Raw genomic sequence first — 15,969 nt, forward strand, 5'->3', positions numbered from 1 at the left:
TGATTTTTCTTTCAATTCGCTTATTAGGTAAGCTTAACATCAAGCAACCCAAAGACAATGAGAAATGCTGCAGTAAAAGTGCTCAAACACCCGCTGCAGTTTCTTAATGCGCACCCAAAGCACAGCACGCGTACGGAACTCAAACCCACAACCTCACATGCATAAGCAGAATATACCACAGTGAGTGTGCCATCATGGGAGGTATTACATCTCGCACAAGCAAAAGCAGCAACACGACAAACAATAAGCGATAAAAAAAAGTAATCAGCAGAGAACACACCTCATTATGAACTCCGAAATGAACTCGTTCTGCGTAGTCCACGAGTCGTTGCTGTCGTCGGATTCGCTACTCATCTCCTCTTCATCCATCTCACTCCCTGCAGGAGAATATTTTGGTGATTAAGAACGACGATACCCGTGGCTGTTTTCTGAAGTGTTTCTGCACATGATCATCCCTGGGAGCCAATCACAATTGAGGCAGCTGATGAGCGATGCCCTTTTAGCTGCAGGCGTCAGGTGGTACCACGAGAGCACACTAGCAGCTCGCTCACCAATAAACTCCTGTGTACTAACTAGCACAATACAAAATTCAAAGCCCTCCCAATGCAATGTGCAAGAATAGCCGAAAAGCCGAAATACCAGTAGCTGCGATTCTGGAGAACTGCTTTTCCATATTCAGTGTATGTGTGCTTTGAGTTGCAGATTATTTCGCCCTCGCAATACAGCTTCTTAGCCTCCTGGTTAGCTCAATTGATAAAGCAATTGCCCTGGAAAGGCACTGGTCCCGGGATCGAACACCAAACCAGGATGAATTTCCCGTCAACTAGGAACCTTTTCTTTCCGAGAAATCCGTATAGACTTTGTGGTAGCTTTGCAGTGATGCAGAACCATCAATGGTACTATCGATACTATCGATGGCCGAGTCACAATAGAAATATCGATGGTAAAGAAAACTATCAACAGCGCTATTGATAGTAAATTCTATAGTACTATCGATAGTATAAAATCAACTGCACGAACTAATTGCAGCATAAGCTTGGTTCCCCTGAATGCCTTGTACAGTAGAACCCCGCTGATACGTTTTTGAAGGGACCATAGGAAATAAACGTAAGAGACGGGAAACGTAAGAGCCGAAAAACAGGAAAAACGGCAAAATATTTAGTGGTACAGAATTTTATTTCAATTCTTACGAGCAGCACGAAAATTGGCGCGCTCAGCCGCGATCTAGTCGACGGATAGAAACGCGGAGCTTAGGACGGCCTTATCCACAGAAATGTAATCAACGTATGTGATTTTTTTAACACCAACAGCTGTAGGCATGAAAGAACTAAGCACACGCAATCACGACCGGCGCGGCGAGTCCGACCGCGAACCGCACGCACGACCATGCGAGCTCCAACCAGCTCGAACTCCTCCCGTTCTCCGACAAATAACGATGATGATGAGTCTACGCCAACGCGATGGCAGAAGTGAATGCCAATCTCGAAGGCCTTGCTTTCGCAAGCAATTACGTCATACACGCCATGTTTGTGCAATGCAAATCTCAGAGGCTATGCTTTTGTCAATAGTAAATGCCAATCTCGAAGGCATTGCTTTCGCGAGCAGTTACGTCACAGACGCCATCTTTGCAATTTGAATCTCGAAGGCCATGCTTTTGTTTGCATCAATTGAAAGATTCTGTTGCTTGCGCCTCTCATGCGGCTAATATTACGGTCAAACGAGGCAAAGCTGCGTGAAAATGCACCATGGCCGCTCTCTTTGGTAGTCACTCGGTCGGCTCCGGGCGCACTTCGCGACGTATCATACGGGAACGGTCCGACAGTTACGACGTAACAGCGGGGTTCCCAATACATTGTATCCTATGGGAGCTATGCCGGGACCGGCGGAAAACGACGTAACAGCCGGGAAAACGCAGCAGTGAGGAACGTAACAGCGGGGTTCTACTGTATATGGTGGAGCATGCTAATGTCAAGAAATGCTCTCATTCCTTCACCAGTGATGCTTGGCTGATGTATGCTAAATAAGTGAACTGTACAGCTTTATTGGAAATGAAGCAGTTACATGTGGTAGAACTGCGCTGCTTCTAATTTATTTTGCATTTTGTGATTTCAAAATAAAAATATCACGAACTAAGTTTGTTAATTGTAAGGTGTAACTGGTTACTTGTGAATATGAGTTTACTGATGTGCATATTTCGGTATTTTCACAGTGTAAATAATTAATTTATTTCACCAAAAAATTGCTCATAAATTAAGCGAACTGAGTATTGCTGATAGTAGGGTATCGCAAATGTTTTGGCACTATCGCCGGCCAACGACATCACAATCATTCACAGCACTATCAATAGTATTATTGGACATAATACTACTAATGGTACTATTGATTGCACTATCGACAGTTTTAAAAATACTATCGATGCTGTCAATGGTCAACTTACCAATAGCTTTGCATTACTATAGCTTCGTGTTACAAATGGAGTGGTGGTCCATTTTCCCTTTCATGACCTGTGTAACTCTTCAACTCTACCAGATGGAGCGCAGACATGCTCCTTGAATAAAAAGGATGATTTACTTTACTAATGCAGCTCACCAACTCAAAAGCACACCTTCACATCAGTGCACAGACGCAAAGACTTAGAACACTAGCGGGCCTGCCCTCATCTTGAAGGGGCACTGCAAACAATTTTTTTCAACTGCCTTCTGTAGCAATGGAGTGTGCGTAGCATTTAACACGGAGGAATTCAATAATAATGGTAAAAATTGGTGCACGAAAACTGAAGTTACTTGTCTTGAATGTTCAAAACCCAAACAGCCATGGTCTAATGGTTAGGGTGTCCGACTCGTCTGCGGGAGGTGGCACGTTCGAAACCCACCGCCGGATACCCACTGGTAAAATTGGGAACAAGCGTGCCCCGGCCTGGCGCCCGGCTTTCTACGGTGTTGTGCTTGGGAGAAGCCTCGCAAACCCCAATGAGCCCCCTTCGGGGGTGCAAACCCAGTTTCGAATGCAAACCTAGCCTGCAAAGGTGGTTCTTGTTACGTGGATTCCACGTGGATGACTTTCGAGTCTGTTCAAACCAAGAATACAAGTGTTCGCACTCGTGCGTTGCAAAACACAAGAGTTTCTGAAACTCGCGAAAGCTTACAAAGTGTTCCTACCACAGAACCAGTGAAATCACCACAAGTCACTAGGCCGGATCAGTTTCGCACTGTGATGGCTGGAAATGGCAAGCAATGATAACAGGTGAAAAGAGGAAACACTGTCATTTGCATTTTACTCTGCAAGTGACATCATTGGTTTCCAATCACCTGCGCCTCTTATAGAGACATACTGCAAGTGTCGCCTTATGGTGGCTGTAGCGCAGCACACGCGTACTCTACGAAAAAAATTGAGTATTTCGGGACTATTTCTGCCATGAAAAATAATCGTCATCTGGCTTGCTCATGTTTCCGTTCTTTAAAACTCGGCTCTCCCCACTTTCATAACAAGAATGCTATGTTACGATGATAGCACACACACTGTTTGTGACAGGGAAGTGCCCAGACCACATTGATAACGTCAATCACACCAATCTCAGCCACTGCATGTCTAAGTGCAATCTAAGTGCACATGTAATTGCAGGCGCAATAATGCAGCTGCCACACTAAGTAGCTGCCATAGCACCCTGAGGAAATTCACCGTGTAGAACTCCTGACATTGTATTTAAAAGTTACACCATTTTTTTTTACCAGGACAAGGTACTGCTTCAAATGCTTCACTTACACTGCACCAATACACAAGCTATGGTGTCAAAAAATATGCACTTCTCAGTCGAATGAATTTTGGCAAATGCAATAAATAACGAGTAACATTTAGGCAAATGAAATTAGGCTTTTCTACATTGTGCCACGCAAGTGATTTAGAAATTTAAGGCATTATTAAGTTAATGTCTTTTGTTACACACGTGACATGGACGTAACACTCACTATGACAAGGGGGAAGAGAAAAAACCAGTAGCGCCATCAGCAAAAGAAAGGTCGTTGAACTCTATGCGCTATAGACACTGAACCTCAAAGTGAAACTGCATATAAATAAATATGCGTCATGACGGTTGGAATATGCGGGCATCTGATGTACGAACATGACATAAAAAAGACTGATAACTTATTCTGTGTCTACAAGTAAATCGCACTTGAGACATAAATTTCACCCTTCAATACAACATTTTTGACACCAAATTAGAAGGCTTCTGGTAAGCAAGAGGCTAAAATCTTTACATAACATGAACATAGAGTAATTCGAGAAGGCCTCTTTTCAATATTAGCATGTAATATATATACAGTAGACTTCTGACTAAACAGAACCCGAAGGGACCAGGAAAATGTGTTCAGTTTAACAGGAGTTCCGTTTACTCAGAGGTGAACAGGGGTGCAGAAGTCAAGTTTGAAACCAATCACCTGGAGGTAGTTGTTCCATTTAAGCAGCAATTCCATTTACTGAGAGTCTACTGTATGTTTATAATACTGGTCATAGTGAAGCTATTATATTGAATGTCACTTCAATTTAACTATTTTAATTTACATTACTTAACCTTGATGTGCTGCTGTGATTTTACCTTGAAGCTACATATCATGATGATTATGAGGGCTCTGAAAGTGCTATTCACGATTACTGCATTATAGTAAATCACAAGTTTCCAGTTTGTCTTTCTTATTGTGTGAATCAATATGTGCACTCCTCCGCCGATCGTACAATGCTTATGAATGACCAAATTCTGGAGTTCAACATTTCTAAACAACACAAACTACAATGGTTGAGAATAATTTGACTATGCAGGATCATATAATGTGCACCTCAATGTGGCTGCAGAGGAGTTATAGCAATTTGGGCTCCTCAAAATGCAGTCACTACAGCAGAGAATTGAAACCACTACCCCTTGGACAACAGAGGGACACCGTAGTCAGGGACATACTACGACGAGAGAGCACGTTTGTGTAGTCACTGTACACATGTCTTTTGTTATTTCCCATTCAAGAAGAAGCCATGTCGCGTGTAACAACCTTAAAGGGGTACTGACACAATATTTCGCAGTCGAGATAACCTGCGGGATTGATTCCGGTGAACATGTGTATATCATCTGCAAAATACCAACAGCGAACATAGCTTGGAAGTTATTTTAAATGAATTTTGAAGTTTGCATGAGCGATCGACATCCTCGCACTACTGACACCCTCCCCCTTGGGGACACCCTATACTTCCCTCACGTGACCACGCTGCAACAAGTTATGATGACGTCATAGCCGCCACATTTTTTTGCAGAATTTGCTCCAGCAGCCTACTTCTTGGCGGCTGCTCGCGAACCGTGCGGAAGTGCGTCACAGTTCTGTGTGCCGACGTGATTGAGCGCTGCACCCGCTAGGTGGTGATAGTTGCACCCGGAGGCTTGTCGTTTTTGAAACAGAATTTGACACTGGTAAGTAACGAGGAGCCTGTAATTAATTATCTGTCACGTGCTGCAGCAAATGATGTGCCGTGTTATGACTAACAGGCCCCATGCAACACATTGCAGCAAAAAAAATGCGAGGCCAAAATTTTTGTGTCAGTACCCCTTTAAGCTCTTCCTCAATCTGATGTGATCAAAAAAGAACACAATGTTTCCAAGATGCTAAAAAAGAAAACAGAAACAGAAGTGTTAAACTGCTGTAAAACTGTTTCTGCAACACCAAAATGGCCGCTCTTAGAGGCATGGCTGGCTTACCAAATAAGCAAATAATAATAATAATTGCTGGGGTTTTATATGCCAAATCCATGATATGATTATGAGGTCATGCCGTAGCAGGGGCTCTGGATAAATTTTGGCCACGTGGGGCTCTTAAGGTGCATTTAAATATAAGTGCACGGGTGTTACTTGCGCTTCGCTCCTACTGAAACATGGCAGGAATCAGGCCCGAATCCTCAGATTAACAGTCGAACACCTTAGCCAGTAAGATACCAGAGTTCGGCAAGATCACTCATGAGTCGACTCACTCCGACTCGGATCAGGCCGTAAGTCTGAGCGAGTCGACTCATAAGCGAGTTTGCTGACCTATGCCCACCCTGGTGTCTTACTGGTTAAGGGCGAGTCCGGGTGACTAATATGTTGGTGAGCTTGGGTTCAAGTGAGTACAGTTGAGAAAAATTTTAGTGAGTGAGTTCGAGTGAGTGTGGTTGTGGAAAATTTTGGTGCGTCTAAGTGCGAGTGAGCCCTAAGCGCAAAATATATTTCTTGAGCAAGTCTGAGTAAGCTCCAGTTCTTTTGCCGACCTATGAGAGTGGGTACCAAGTAAGTAAAGCTAGAACATGCACGGCGGTGCCACCTGAAGCTTCCCCAAAATATCACGAACATTTTACAGCATACAGCCTACTTAGGTCCAGTAGAATGAAGCAGTGGCATATTTTTTTGACATTGTAAAAGTTTTAAGACTTTGTAGTCGCACTTAATGAAAGTGGGAAACCTACGAAATATTTTAATTTGATAGAAATGCTTGTCTCTAGGACTTATCACGGTCTTATAAAACATGGGGTTTTACATGCCAAAACACCTATCAAATCATTAAGCGCCACTTAGCGTTGACTCTAAATTAACTTCAACCACCTAGTGTTTTTGACAGTGCATGTAAGTACAAGAGCATTTTTGCATCTTGCCTCGACCACAGGAAGTGTCATGGCAAGAAGAACCCAAGCTTGCATTCACAGGAGCACGTCTTGTCTTGAGGTTCCCAAAGCATGCCAAGCTGACATTGGAGTACGGCAAATGCAAAGTACAAATCCTTTAAATGTTAGATGCACAACCTTGCAAGCCCAGAAGGTGCCAACAATAGCACCAGTGATAATGTTTATATTTTCAATCGTTTATTAAATGTCTTTTAATGCATGTGCACCACAAGCTTGAATAACTGCTGAAAAATGTTTTATTCAATGTAGGTGCCTGTATGTTTGCTCAAGGCATGTGTATGTCCGTATGTACATGATACTTTTCATCATTTTTCACAACATTTCACATCACGCATGCTTTTCAAGTGCCTGGATAAGTGCTGTAACATAAAACTGTGTTCTCATTACCTTGCATTCCAGCAGAGATATGAAAACTCAGCAAACCTATGTTCAAAATTGAACATTCTCAATCCATTGTGCAACTGCACGCAAGAAATGCAAGAAAGGTGGTGCACAAGATGCGAGGAATGCAGTGTAACCTTCTTTTTGCAATAAGCGGAATCACAATTAACAGGGACAGTGCTACTGGTCCCATGCAAAGCACACGGAATATCCTTGGCAGTTTTGCATTTTGTTGCATGTCACAAAATTATGTTGAAGCTGTATAGCCAGTACACGTCCCTAAAGCAATGACTGTGCCCACACGTTCCAAATGACCAACAAGATCCTGCAAGGCGCTTCACCCCTAATGAAGCCGACATGCATGTAATTCACGTGGTACCTATGGCACATTAGATAGCAACAAATTTATATGGTTAAGCAAGAATGCTTTACCTCCCAGTGCCACAAAGATTATGATCAGGAGATAATGCAGAGGATTGAGAGTTAACTTTAGATTTTTTTTATGTGCACTTAAAGCATGGTGAACAAGTCTTTGCATTCTGTTCTATATGTGTAATAATGAACTGGAATCGAACCCCTGCACTCACGCCCAGCAGCCGAGCTCAAGCATGAATGTGAGAGCTAGTCAGATATCACTGAGTGCCAGTGATAACTTGGGCCTTTTAACACGCCACACGCGGTCTTCCAAGCGCATGAGACGGCGTGGTTTTCTTGCTTTCTTTTTTAGTCACTTGTATAACCTGAAGGGTGATTGCAGAAAATAAAGGTAACTCCGGTCAGAATACATGAACGAAGCAATACGGGCTCCTTCATAAGCAAAGCTTCGCACGCGCAGTGGCCATTATGACAGCACGTGGACAATATTCGCGGCTACGCAGTAGACTCGGCTCGTCGTGAGGGTGGCTACAACGCCGCTAGTTTGGCACAGGAACCTTCCAGTTGCATCCGGTGCGACCACCGGCGATTACGGTTGGCGCGCTGCGATTCACCTGTTGGCGTATTGCTGCAAATCGACGACGCCGGTGACAGCGTCCGCTGCCTCTTGCGGATCGTCCCGAGTGGCTCCACGCGTGAACCTTCCGTGAAAACCCTGCGCACAAACATTTGCCCCGGAATGTGGTGAATTTCGCGTGCCTCGATCCTCGTGCGGCCACGACCAACGCGCGGGCCACTTCCGACTAGGAAGTGCGGCGTGGCCACAGCTATAGCCGCCTTGCACGCAAATGGTTTTGTCTCTAGTGCAAACAAACACGCCCAATACGCACACTGACGCAGTTCCAACGCCTCGGCATTTCGCCGGGCAGCCGGCACACCAATGTCCGAGCACGGATGGAACCAAGAACAGCTATATAGATACACGACGAGCAGAAAATCGCGTCTGCGTAGTAGCATAGTCTGTACCCACCTAAGGACGCAGCTGACAGGAAGGCACGAAGGTGGCTGCAGTTCTTGCTTTTCTAGTAGTCTTGGGTCGTTATCTACAGGCGAGAGAAAGAGCAACATTTTTTTTTAACTGGCGTCACACGAGGTATATCTCAATCGACACCGATAATTATAGTCTTTCTCTTCGCAATTTCGTTTGACAATTAGTGCGCACGCAATCAAATTGCTGCACGAGATGCGCAGAACATCGGGGAACTCGTCAAAATCTACGCGAGCACTCCGAGAAGCAGTTAGTGATCCGCATCAGTTTTTTTTTTTTTCCCTGCATCTCTCCGATGCACCTGAGAGAAATCGGGGCGTGGAGTGGTCGCGTGCTCGCGCCTCCGCCAAGCGCGCGCTCAATGCAGCGAACGGTAATACCTATGTGCGTGTCTTCGATGTGCAAAATGAGCTCTCGTAGTGTTGGGAACGTCAGGCCGCAACCATTGAATTTGCAATTGTTGATTAGGAATACCGCCATCACACGTACGCAGCCCGAAGCGCTTTACATCTTATGGGAAGCGGCGACCCGTGCACCGGCGCAGACGATATGTAGCACGGTGCGCCGGAATCCGCGCCCACCATTGGCTAAGATTTGGGCTGGTGGCGTGACGTAAGAAATCCAGATTAAAACAAGTGCATGAATGAATAGTCTGTAAACTTTCGCTACAACCGATATATTAAACAATTTTTAACTTACTTCGGTTAATCTTAAACACACAATCGTTACAAGTATGACCTATATTCGTGGTATACTTAAAAAAATGAGGAGTAAATGTTCTGTTCTCACTCGCCTTTTACGCTCAGCGCGCTCCAGCCGTAACCGCGCGCAGGCGCAGTTTGCGCAGTCCCTTGGAACTTGCTGGCTGTTGTGGTTGGTAAGTGTGCCGGAGTTTTGCTTTAGTTATCCGTCGTAATCTGCCCGTAGCGAAAGTTGTAGCGAAACCTGCTGCTCTCACAGGTATTTCAGGTACTCGGAATAATTGTATCTGCCCATAGTTTCGAGGCAGATCTTCAGCAAACTGCCGATGTCCGAGCTTATTTCTCGGTCGCTCGCGAGAGCCGGCTTCTCTGTGAAGGTCACCCCAGCACACTGAGATTAGCATTCGCAGTCTGTAGCCTTTGCCGGATTTTTAGGTAGCGCGTTTGGCGTAGTGCGGAGGAGTTGTTTCGAGCCCGTTGACTCGTTTTTGCAATTCGTGCGTCCTCTTGCAGTTGTGTACGCCCTTCAAGGACCAAACTGAAGATGTTCGCCCTCAAGCTCGCCGCCCCCGTTTCACGAACTGTGGTGAGTACTGACCTTCCATGACCTCAGCCTTTGAAGCTTTACTACCGTTGGCTACGGGAGTCTACCGTGGGTGATGTAATGCCTACCGGCATAAGTTTCTGTTTGCGAATGGAGCACTGTAAAGCAGCGGCAAGAGCAAACGGTCAACCGAGTCGCCATGTTGAAACGACCCTGTCGTGCATATGTCCTTCCTTAAAATGCCGCTTTGAGACTCGCCCATTGAGACGTTTCCAAATCTTTGAAATGGCACAATTTTGTTCACCATATCGCGTGCTAGGTCTTCGCTTCTCGTTCAAGCGGTTCAGAGAACTCGCTGCATTAGCTCTTGCTGCTAGCAGGGCGCGTCGGGCGTCATTGCGCTAATGAAATATAATGGCTGAGCTGTTGCAGAATGCTTTCGTTCAGGCAGGACTGATATCGTTAGTCACGCCCAACCAGCGACTCACCTAGTACCTGACGAAGTTCCACACGAACCGCCTACTGCTTTCTTCGATGTAATGAGGATCGGTACGGTGTTGCGGGCGAACCAGGTTTTCCGTTTTGTTAGGGTCCTCTAAGTCGTGGTCACCTTGCGACGTCCAGCGTGTCCTTCGCACCCTATAACGTGAACATTTAGAGGTCATTGCACCGAGCCACAAGGGGCTGCCCGAGTTTCTATAGTCACTCGATAACTTGGTTAATACGAGTAAAGAAACGTGATGTCTGTTACACATGCATGGTGTCTCGATTCGAAATCGCCGATGTTTTGGAGTTTCATTTCTAGAGCACGTTCCCAGCTTCTTATGGCGAAGCCTGGAGAATGTTTGCTGAATTGCCCGCCTTGAAATGGTCTCACTGTTCTATTGAACCTAGGTTACTTGGTTCAAATGTAGGTAGCAACTTCAAGCAGCACGCATACCTCCAAGCATTCGAATTGCCCGCAAAGAATCCTAGCAGTTCTCGAATAGGCAGCGCACAAAAGGCAACGAACACGTACACAAAAAAGACGCAAACACAAGCGCTGTGTTTGCGTCTTTTTTTGTGTACGTGTTCGTTGCCTTTGTGCGCTGCCTATTCGAGAATCATGGCTCACCAACTAGCCCATCAGTACATTTTAAGCACTAGTTGCACATCAAGCTACATGAGTGCTTAATGTCCTCTTAAAAAGCATTATCCTGTCAGTTGATCTTGTCCCAGTGTTCTTCTCCTTCTCATTAGACCTGTTCAGTAATCAGGAAATTTCATGCAGTGGTCACGACATCATTTTTGTTTCCAGGCCTCCGCCACTTCCCGGTCATGCCTGCGGCCTCTGTCCTCGTCAGTCAGCAACAGCAGGCTCTTTGAAGAGGTAAGTCCAGGGCAATGTGCTGGCCAACATAGCGTCCGAATGGGATCCAACCTGCAAAAGCATTGCAGTTTGGAATGAAGGTGCATGTCCAAGTGCCATCTTAGCAGCACCGTGCTTTCACAGCTCACATGGCATCACGCTAATAACATTCCAGACAGAGGGTAAAACATCAATTTTAAATATTATGCTGAAATGTGCTGCTTTTAGATAGCTACAAAACATTCTCATTTGACGCAGTAACACCTTAATAGGAATTGCCTTTTCTGTCATTGTCATTGATTCTAGATTTTTTTTTTCCTGCATAGGGCCTGCATTATTTTGAAAATAAATGAGAAAATGTAAACGCTTCAGTAGACTGCATTCTTACACTAACATTGGAAGATAGTTTGTACCATAACCTTGCTTCAGCATTCTGCAAATATAGGGTATTTAAAAACTAATAGCTCACCATAGGCTAAAGGGTGAGGCTTTGTCAAATATGATTGTTTAATGTCAGGCGGTGGTATATCTACAATTTGCTATGCTTCAGCTTCTGGCTGGCCTCTGGAACTGCCGGTGTAGAATCTGTGCAGTCATATTGGATTTGCGATACTTTCAGTGCATGGCAACTTAATCAGAAAAACTTCTGGATGTATGTTGCATCTAATTACATGTTTTAGTAAAAGCAGTGAAATTGCTTTGAGGGGGCGTGGCTAAACTGATGCCCCCAAGGGCGACTGAGTCTGCTATAATTGAATGTGCAAAAACAGTTACGGCACTATACTAAAACCTCGTAACAAATTCTCATATGACATGAAAATAGCTTCGTTATATCCGAAAATTCGTTATAAACTTATATTCGTAACTCTGCTCCTATTACAAGGCTATGTTTCGTATACTTCCTTATAACTGATAATTCGTAATATTTGTGTTCGTTATATTGAGGTTTTAGTGTATAGCAAGAGTTGTGCTTTGGCGATGGGGCCATTATTGCTCTGAGCTATGATGGCACGTGAATGACACTGGGCCACTCTTGATGCCACACTAAACTCATCTCTGAGAGTCTGGAATCTGGACTTTGTCCTAAGAAGAGCAGCATGCATCAGTCTTTGCAGTTAAAGCTGCTGGTAGAGAAGCAGTGTTGCGCTTAAATACAGGGAATTTACACTCGGCAATAGCAGTTCTGGATGAAATGGACATCAGTGCGACAGGCACTGGCACCAACAAGAGAAAAGACCTCCATCACAGCATCAGGTTCAGCAGCCCACAACTTTTCTTAGAAACAGCCTAAAGCAACGATTTATGCAGTGAAATCTCTGTGATGTGAACCCCGGTTGGTAAGAATTTGTCTCATACAAATTCATATAATTCCCTGGCTGAATCGCATCGCGACAGGTGATATGAAATTGTGGTACGAACTTGGGTATTGAAACCATTGAGTGACGGACGACAGCAGCATATTTTGGTAGGTTGCTTGCAATGAGTGGAAGGTTGCGTGCATGGTTGCTTATGATGAAATTTCTTTCCACTGTTGGGAGATTCGGCTTAAATTGTTTGTGCATATATCATGGTTTAAAAACAAATTTTGCTAGATTAAAAGTGGAGCTGTGTAAGCCGACCATTAGTTTGTGCTGAGCGAACAGAAAACTATTGTCATGAACCGGCACGTGCGCTTTTCGTACTCTTCTGCTTCGCTCCCAGAACATGTGCTCCAATTTGTCTGGCGTGTCGTGCAATAACTTCGATGGCAGAGTTGTTGCACCACACAACATAACGTCAAAGTCACATAATCGGGGTTCCATTGTATATTGTGCTGTGCGCAAGTTTTTTTCAATGTGGTTCATTTTTGCCCCTGCAGAACAACAGCAAGTCCGTGGTGCTGCCCGCCGGAGTCTCTGGACTGGCTCTTGGCGCTGGACCTCTCAGCCAAGTATGTGGCTTGTCTCGACTCTTTTCCTGCCTGCTATGTCGTTACCCATTAAGGGGGGATGCAGTACTTCAGGACCGAAAATCAGGCAAAAGATCGTTTTCGCTGACTTTCTCTTCATGTTCCTCACGTCATTACGCACCTATTTACAAATTTTCATAGCTTAATACTATCAGCTTTTATCGTTATCAGGCTTTAAAAACCTGAAACTGTGCGTCCTGCCCTTTAAATTGAGGGTGAAAAGCACAGGATTCGGCTCTTCGACACTCGGCAACTGCGCACTCGATCAGTGCCATTTTGGTCTTGTTTTTAAATGCGCATTCTCAGCTGTTTTTTATTTGGTAAGCAACATTGAGGGTCTGCTCGACATGAATAACAAGGCCTCGAAGTTGAAGGACAGTGCTCACTGCTATTGGATAAACTGCACACGTGGCCAAAGCTGCTCTTGCCGGTTCGCTGGGAGCTTGTTGTGCACACGACCCAACGGCATTTTGGAAGGGTTACCACTGTTACAATAGACTCTCGATCATTCAAACTTGAGGGGACCTCAGGATTTTATTTGAATTATCAGTTCTCATAAATATGACTCAGGGCAACACACCAACTAACACTGCGATGTTGTTTCTCAGTGCCGCAGCAACATCGTAGACTGCTCTGCATGATTGCCAGTAAAATTTTTATACATCAGCAATAATACTGGTTTTTGTTATTATACAAGGCATGCACGGGTGTGTAATTGAGGGACGAAATGTGTTGCATCCCTCGACAGTTGCTAGCCCCTTCTAATTCTTAGGACGCTTTCTCGCATGGCATACCGCAGAGGAAGTGACTTTAAGAAATGTTTAGCATGCGATAGATCAAGGCCAGACCGTACAGTGTCTTTTTTTTTTTTTTTCTTTCCCATCGGTCAGCAGGTGATTATTGGTGCGCACGGTTCGGCTAGTTTGGCAGTTTTTTAGGCAGGCTTTATTTGCGCCTGTTAGTAAGAGAAAAACGTGAATGTTCAGCTAGAAGCAACAAAGGCAGCAGATATTTCCAGACATGGACAAGCAAAAAGTTCGAATTAACCAAATTTGTGCAGTGAGGCAGTTTGAATTAAGCAGCTTTAAAATATATGGAAAACATAGTGGGCCAACCGAAAGTTTGAATTATCGCGAGTCTACTGTACGTCTCTGAATCTGCAGAGCAGTCTGAAGCAGTTTATCTTGTCGTCGTGCCTGGAAGCGCGAAAAAGTATTGCACTGTGCATGCATTTGGTTGAAGAAAACGCAAAGGTCGCGGCAGAAAGGCTAACAAGTCGTCGTAGCTCTTGGTTGACTCAGAGGAAAAACATCGATGCTCTGCGGCCGTTCAGTAGTCGTGCGACTGAGCATGTTGCCTGCGATGAAGAAAACAGGGCTGAAGCGGACTCCGGGCGACTACGAATCGACGCCAAGGTGTTGAAAGACACTGAAGTCAAAGAATATCGTGCCCGTGAAAAAGCGATGCTAGAGTGGATTTCATCGGTGCCGGCAACAGTGCGGGAAGTACTCCTTCACCGCAAGGTGCAGCAAGGCATCGGCACACGACTCGGACCACGCCGCCCCATACATAGTGATGCATCTCGATGTGTTGAACTCGATCATGGGTGTTGTGCGTTGCAATGTCTGCCACTAACCGGCTGCAATCGTCGGGATCGTGAGTACGGACTTGCTGTCAAGATAATAGGGCATTGTGAAAGGTGCAGCGAGATTGCCGATGAATGGACTGCACCCCACGTGGACGGCACGAAAACATACAATCAGTTTCAAGCGAACCTTCTTGGGGCAAGCGCCGATGGTGGCCATCGGCAACAGTCAAATGAAAATGTTTTCATGACAATGGGCATGTCTCACCAGGTTATGCATCGCAAAACATACCAGCGGCATTTGAAAAATACATTGGCACTAGCTGCCACGCAAGCGGTGGAGTCCGCTATGAGTGAATGTGCAAAAAAAGTTATGATCTATGATGACTTGTGCTTTGGCCACAGGGACAATATTGCCATAAGCTACGACGGCACGTGAATGATGAGAGGTCACTTTTCCCAAGTTGGCGTTGGCATAGTGATTGAACTGTTTAGTGGCTACGCTGATGGTCTACATCGTTCTCTCGAATATGCTTAGGTTGTGCAGTGGGCTCAAAGCCTGGTAGCGATGGCTATAAAGAATGGAGGACAAGCCGCAAATGCCAAAACACACACAGCAAAGCTGGGCAGACGGAAGTGAAGGCGGCACTTATTCTTTTCCAAAGGTCGCTTGAATGCCATGGCCTGCGCTACACAACTGTGTTCTGTGATGGTGACAGTCTGACGTTTTCCACCGTACAAGAGGCCAAGGTGTAAGGTTACATTGATATGCAGAAAGAAGACTGCACTACAGTATAACCTCATTACAACAGACCTTCATAGTGAAGAGGATTTTGGTATGTTGTAAAGGGAGTATGTAAAATCCAAGTACTGTTACAACAGACTTTCATGTAAACACTGAATGGGTCTGTTATAACCGGAGAGAAATTACGAGTGACAAACATGGTCTTATTTTTAACGGGGGACCAAAAAAAAATGCGATTTTTGGAAAATCGCATTTTCAGTTTCTGTAGCCCATTTCTATCCGATTCCAAAATATCTTCAATGAAAACTACGTAGAAGTGCTATAAAAAATTTGTTTTGCGTCTGCCGACTTGGCGAAAATTGCGGAAATATAAAAAAAAAGCGTTTTTCAAAATTATAGCTCGGCAACGGCGCAACTGGGCGCCACCATTTTGGGCTCGTCGTAAAGAGCATTTCTCCGCGTTCAAGTTCTCTGTTTCAGCTGGCTCCTCCATTCAGTAACAAGCGTACGAAAAACACGTTTTGGCTGCTTCTGCGGTATTATCGCAGAAGCTAATGCTCGCTTCGGGATCGTCGTCTGCTGCTTGTGCATCACGAGGACC

General features: G+C 44.9%; 2 protein-coding genes across 2 annotated transcripts in view; one reads left to right on the forward strand and one right to left on the reverse strand.

Moving 5' to 3' along the window:
• The window catches only part of LOC119394462 (juxtaposed with another zinc finger protein 1), a 35,501-nt gene extending 26,424 nt beyond the window's left edge, over window positions 1–9,077 (reverse strand). Inside the window, exons 1-4 of the mRNA XM_037661763.2 lie at window positions 8,878–9,077; window positions 8,480–8,552; window positions 8,064–8,164; window positions 281–377 (exon numbers count right to left, since the gene is read on the reverse strand). Coding sequence (XP_037517691.1) covers window positions 281–377; window positions 8,064–8,164; window positions 8,480–8,552; window positions 8,878–8,977 — 371 coding nt within the window. The 5' untranslated portion in view covers window positions 8,978–9,077. The remainder of the gene's footprint in view (window positions 1–280; window positions 378–8,063; window positions 8,165–8,479; window positions 8,553–8,877) is intronic.
• A 197-nt stretch (window positions 9,078–9,274) lies between these two features.
• On the forward strand, window positions 9,275–13,020 carry LOC119394464 (ATP synthase lipid-binding protein, mitochondrial; the record flags this gene model as incomplete). Its single annotated transcript, XM_037661765.2, is given in 4 exon segments — window positions 9,275–9,374; window positions 9,712–9,784; window positions 11,040–11,111; window positions 12,949–13,020. Coding segments are annotated over 3 exon segments (186 nt in total), but the record flags the coding sequence as incomplete, so codon positions are not given.
• Window positions 13,021–15,969: the final 2,949 nt, after the last annotated feature.

This window comes from Rhipicephalus sanguineus, chromosome 5, assembly GCF_013339695.2.
Source record: "Rhipicephalus sanguineus isolate Rsan-2018 chromosome 5, BIME_Rsan_1.4, whole genome shotgun sequence".
Classification (NCBI taxonomy): domain Eukaryota; kingdom Metazoa; phylum Arthropoda; class Arachnida; order Ixodida; family Ixodidae; genus Rhipicephalus; species Rhipicephalus sanguineus.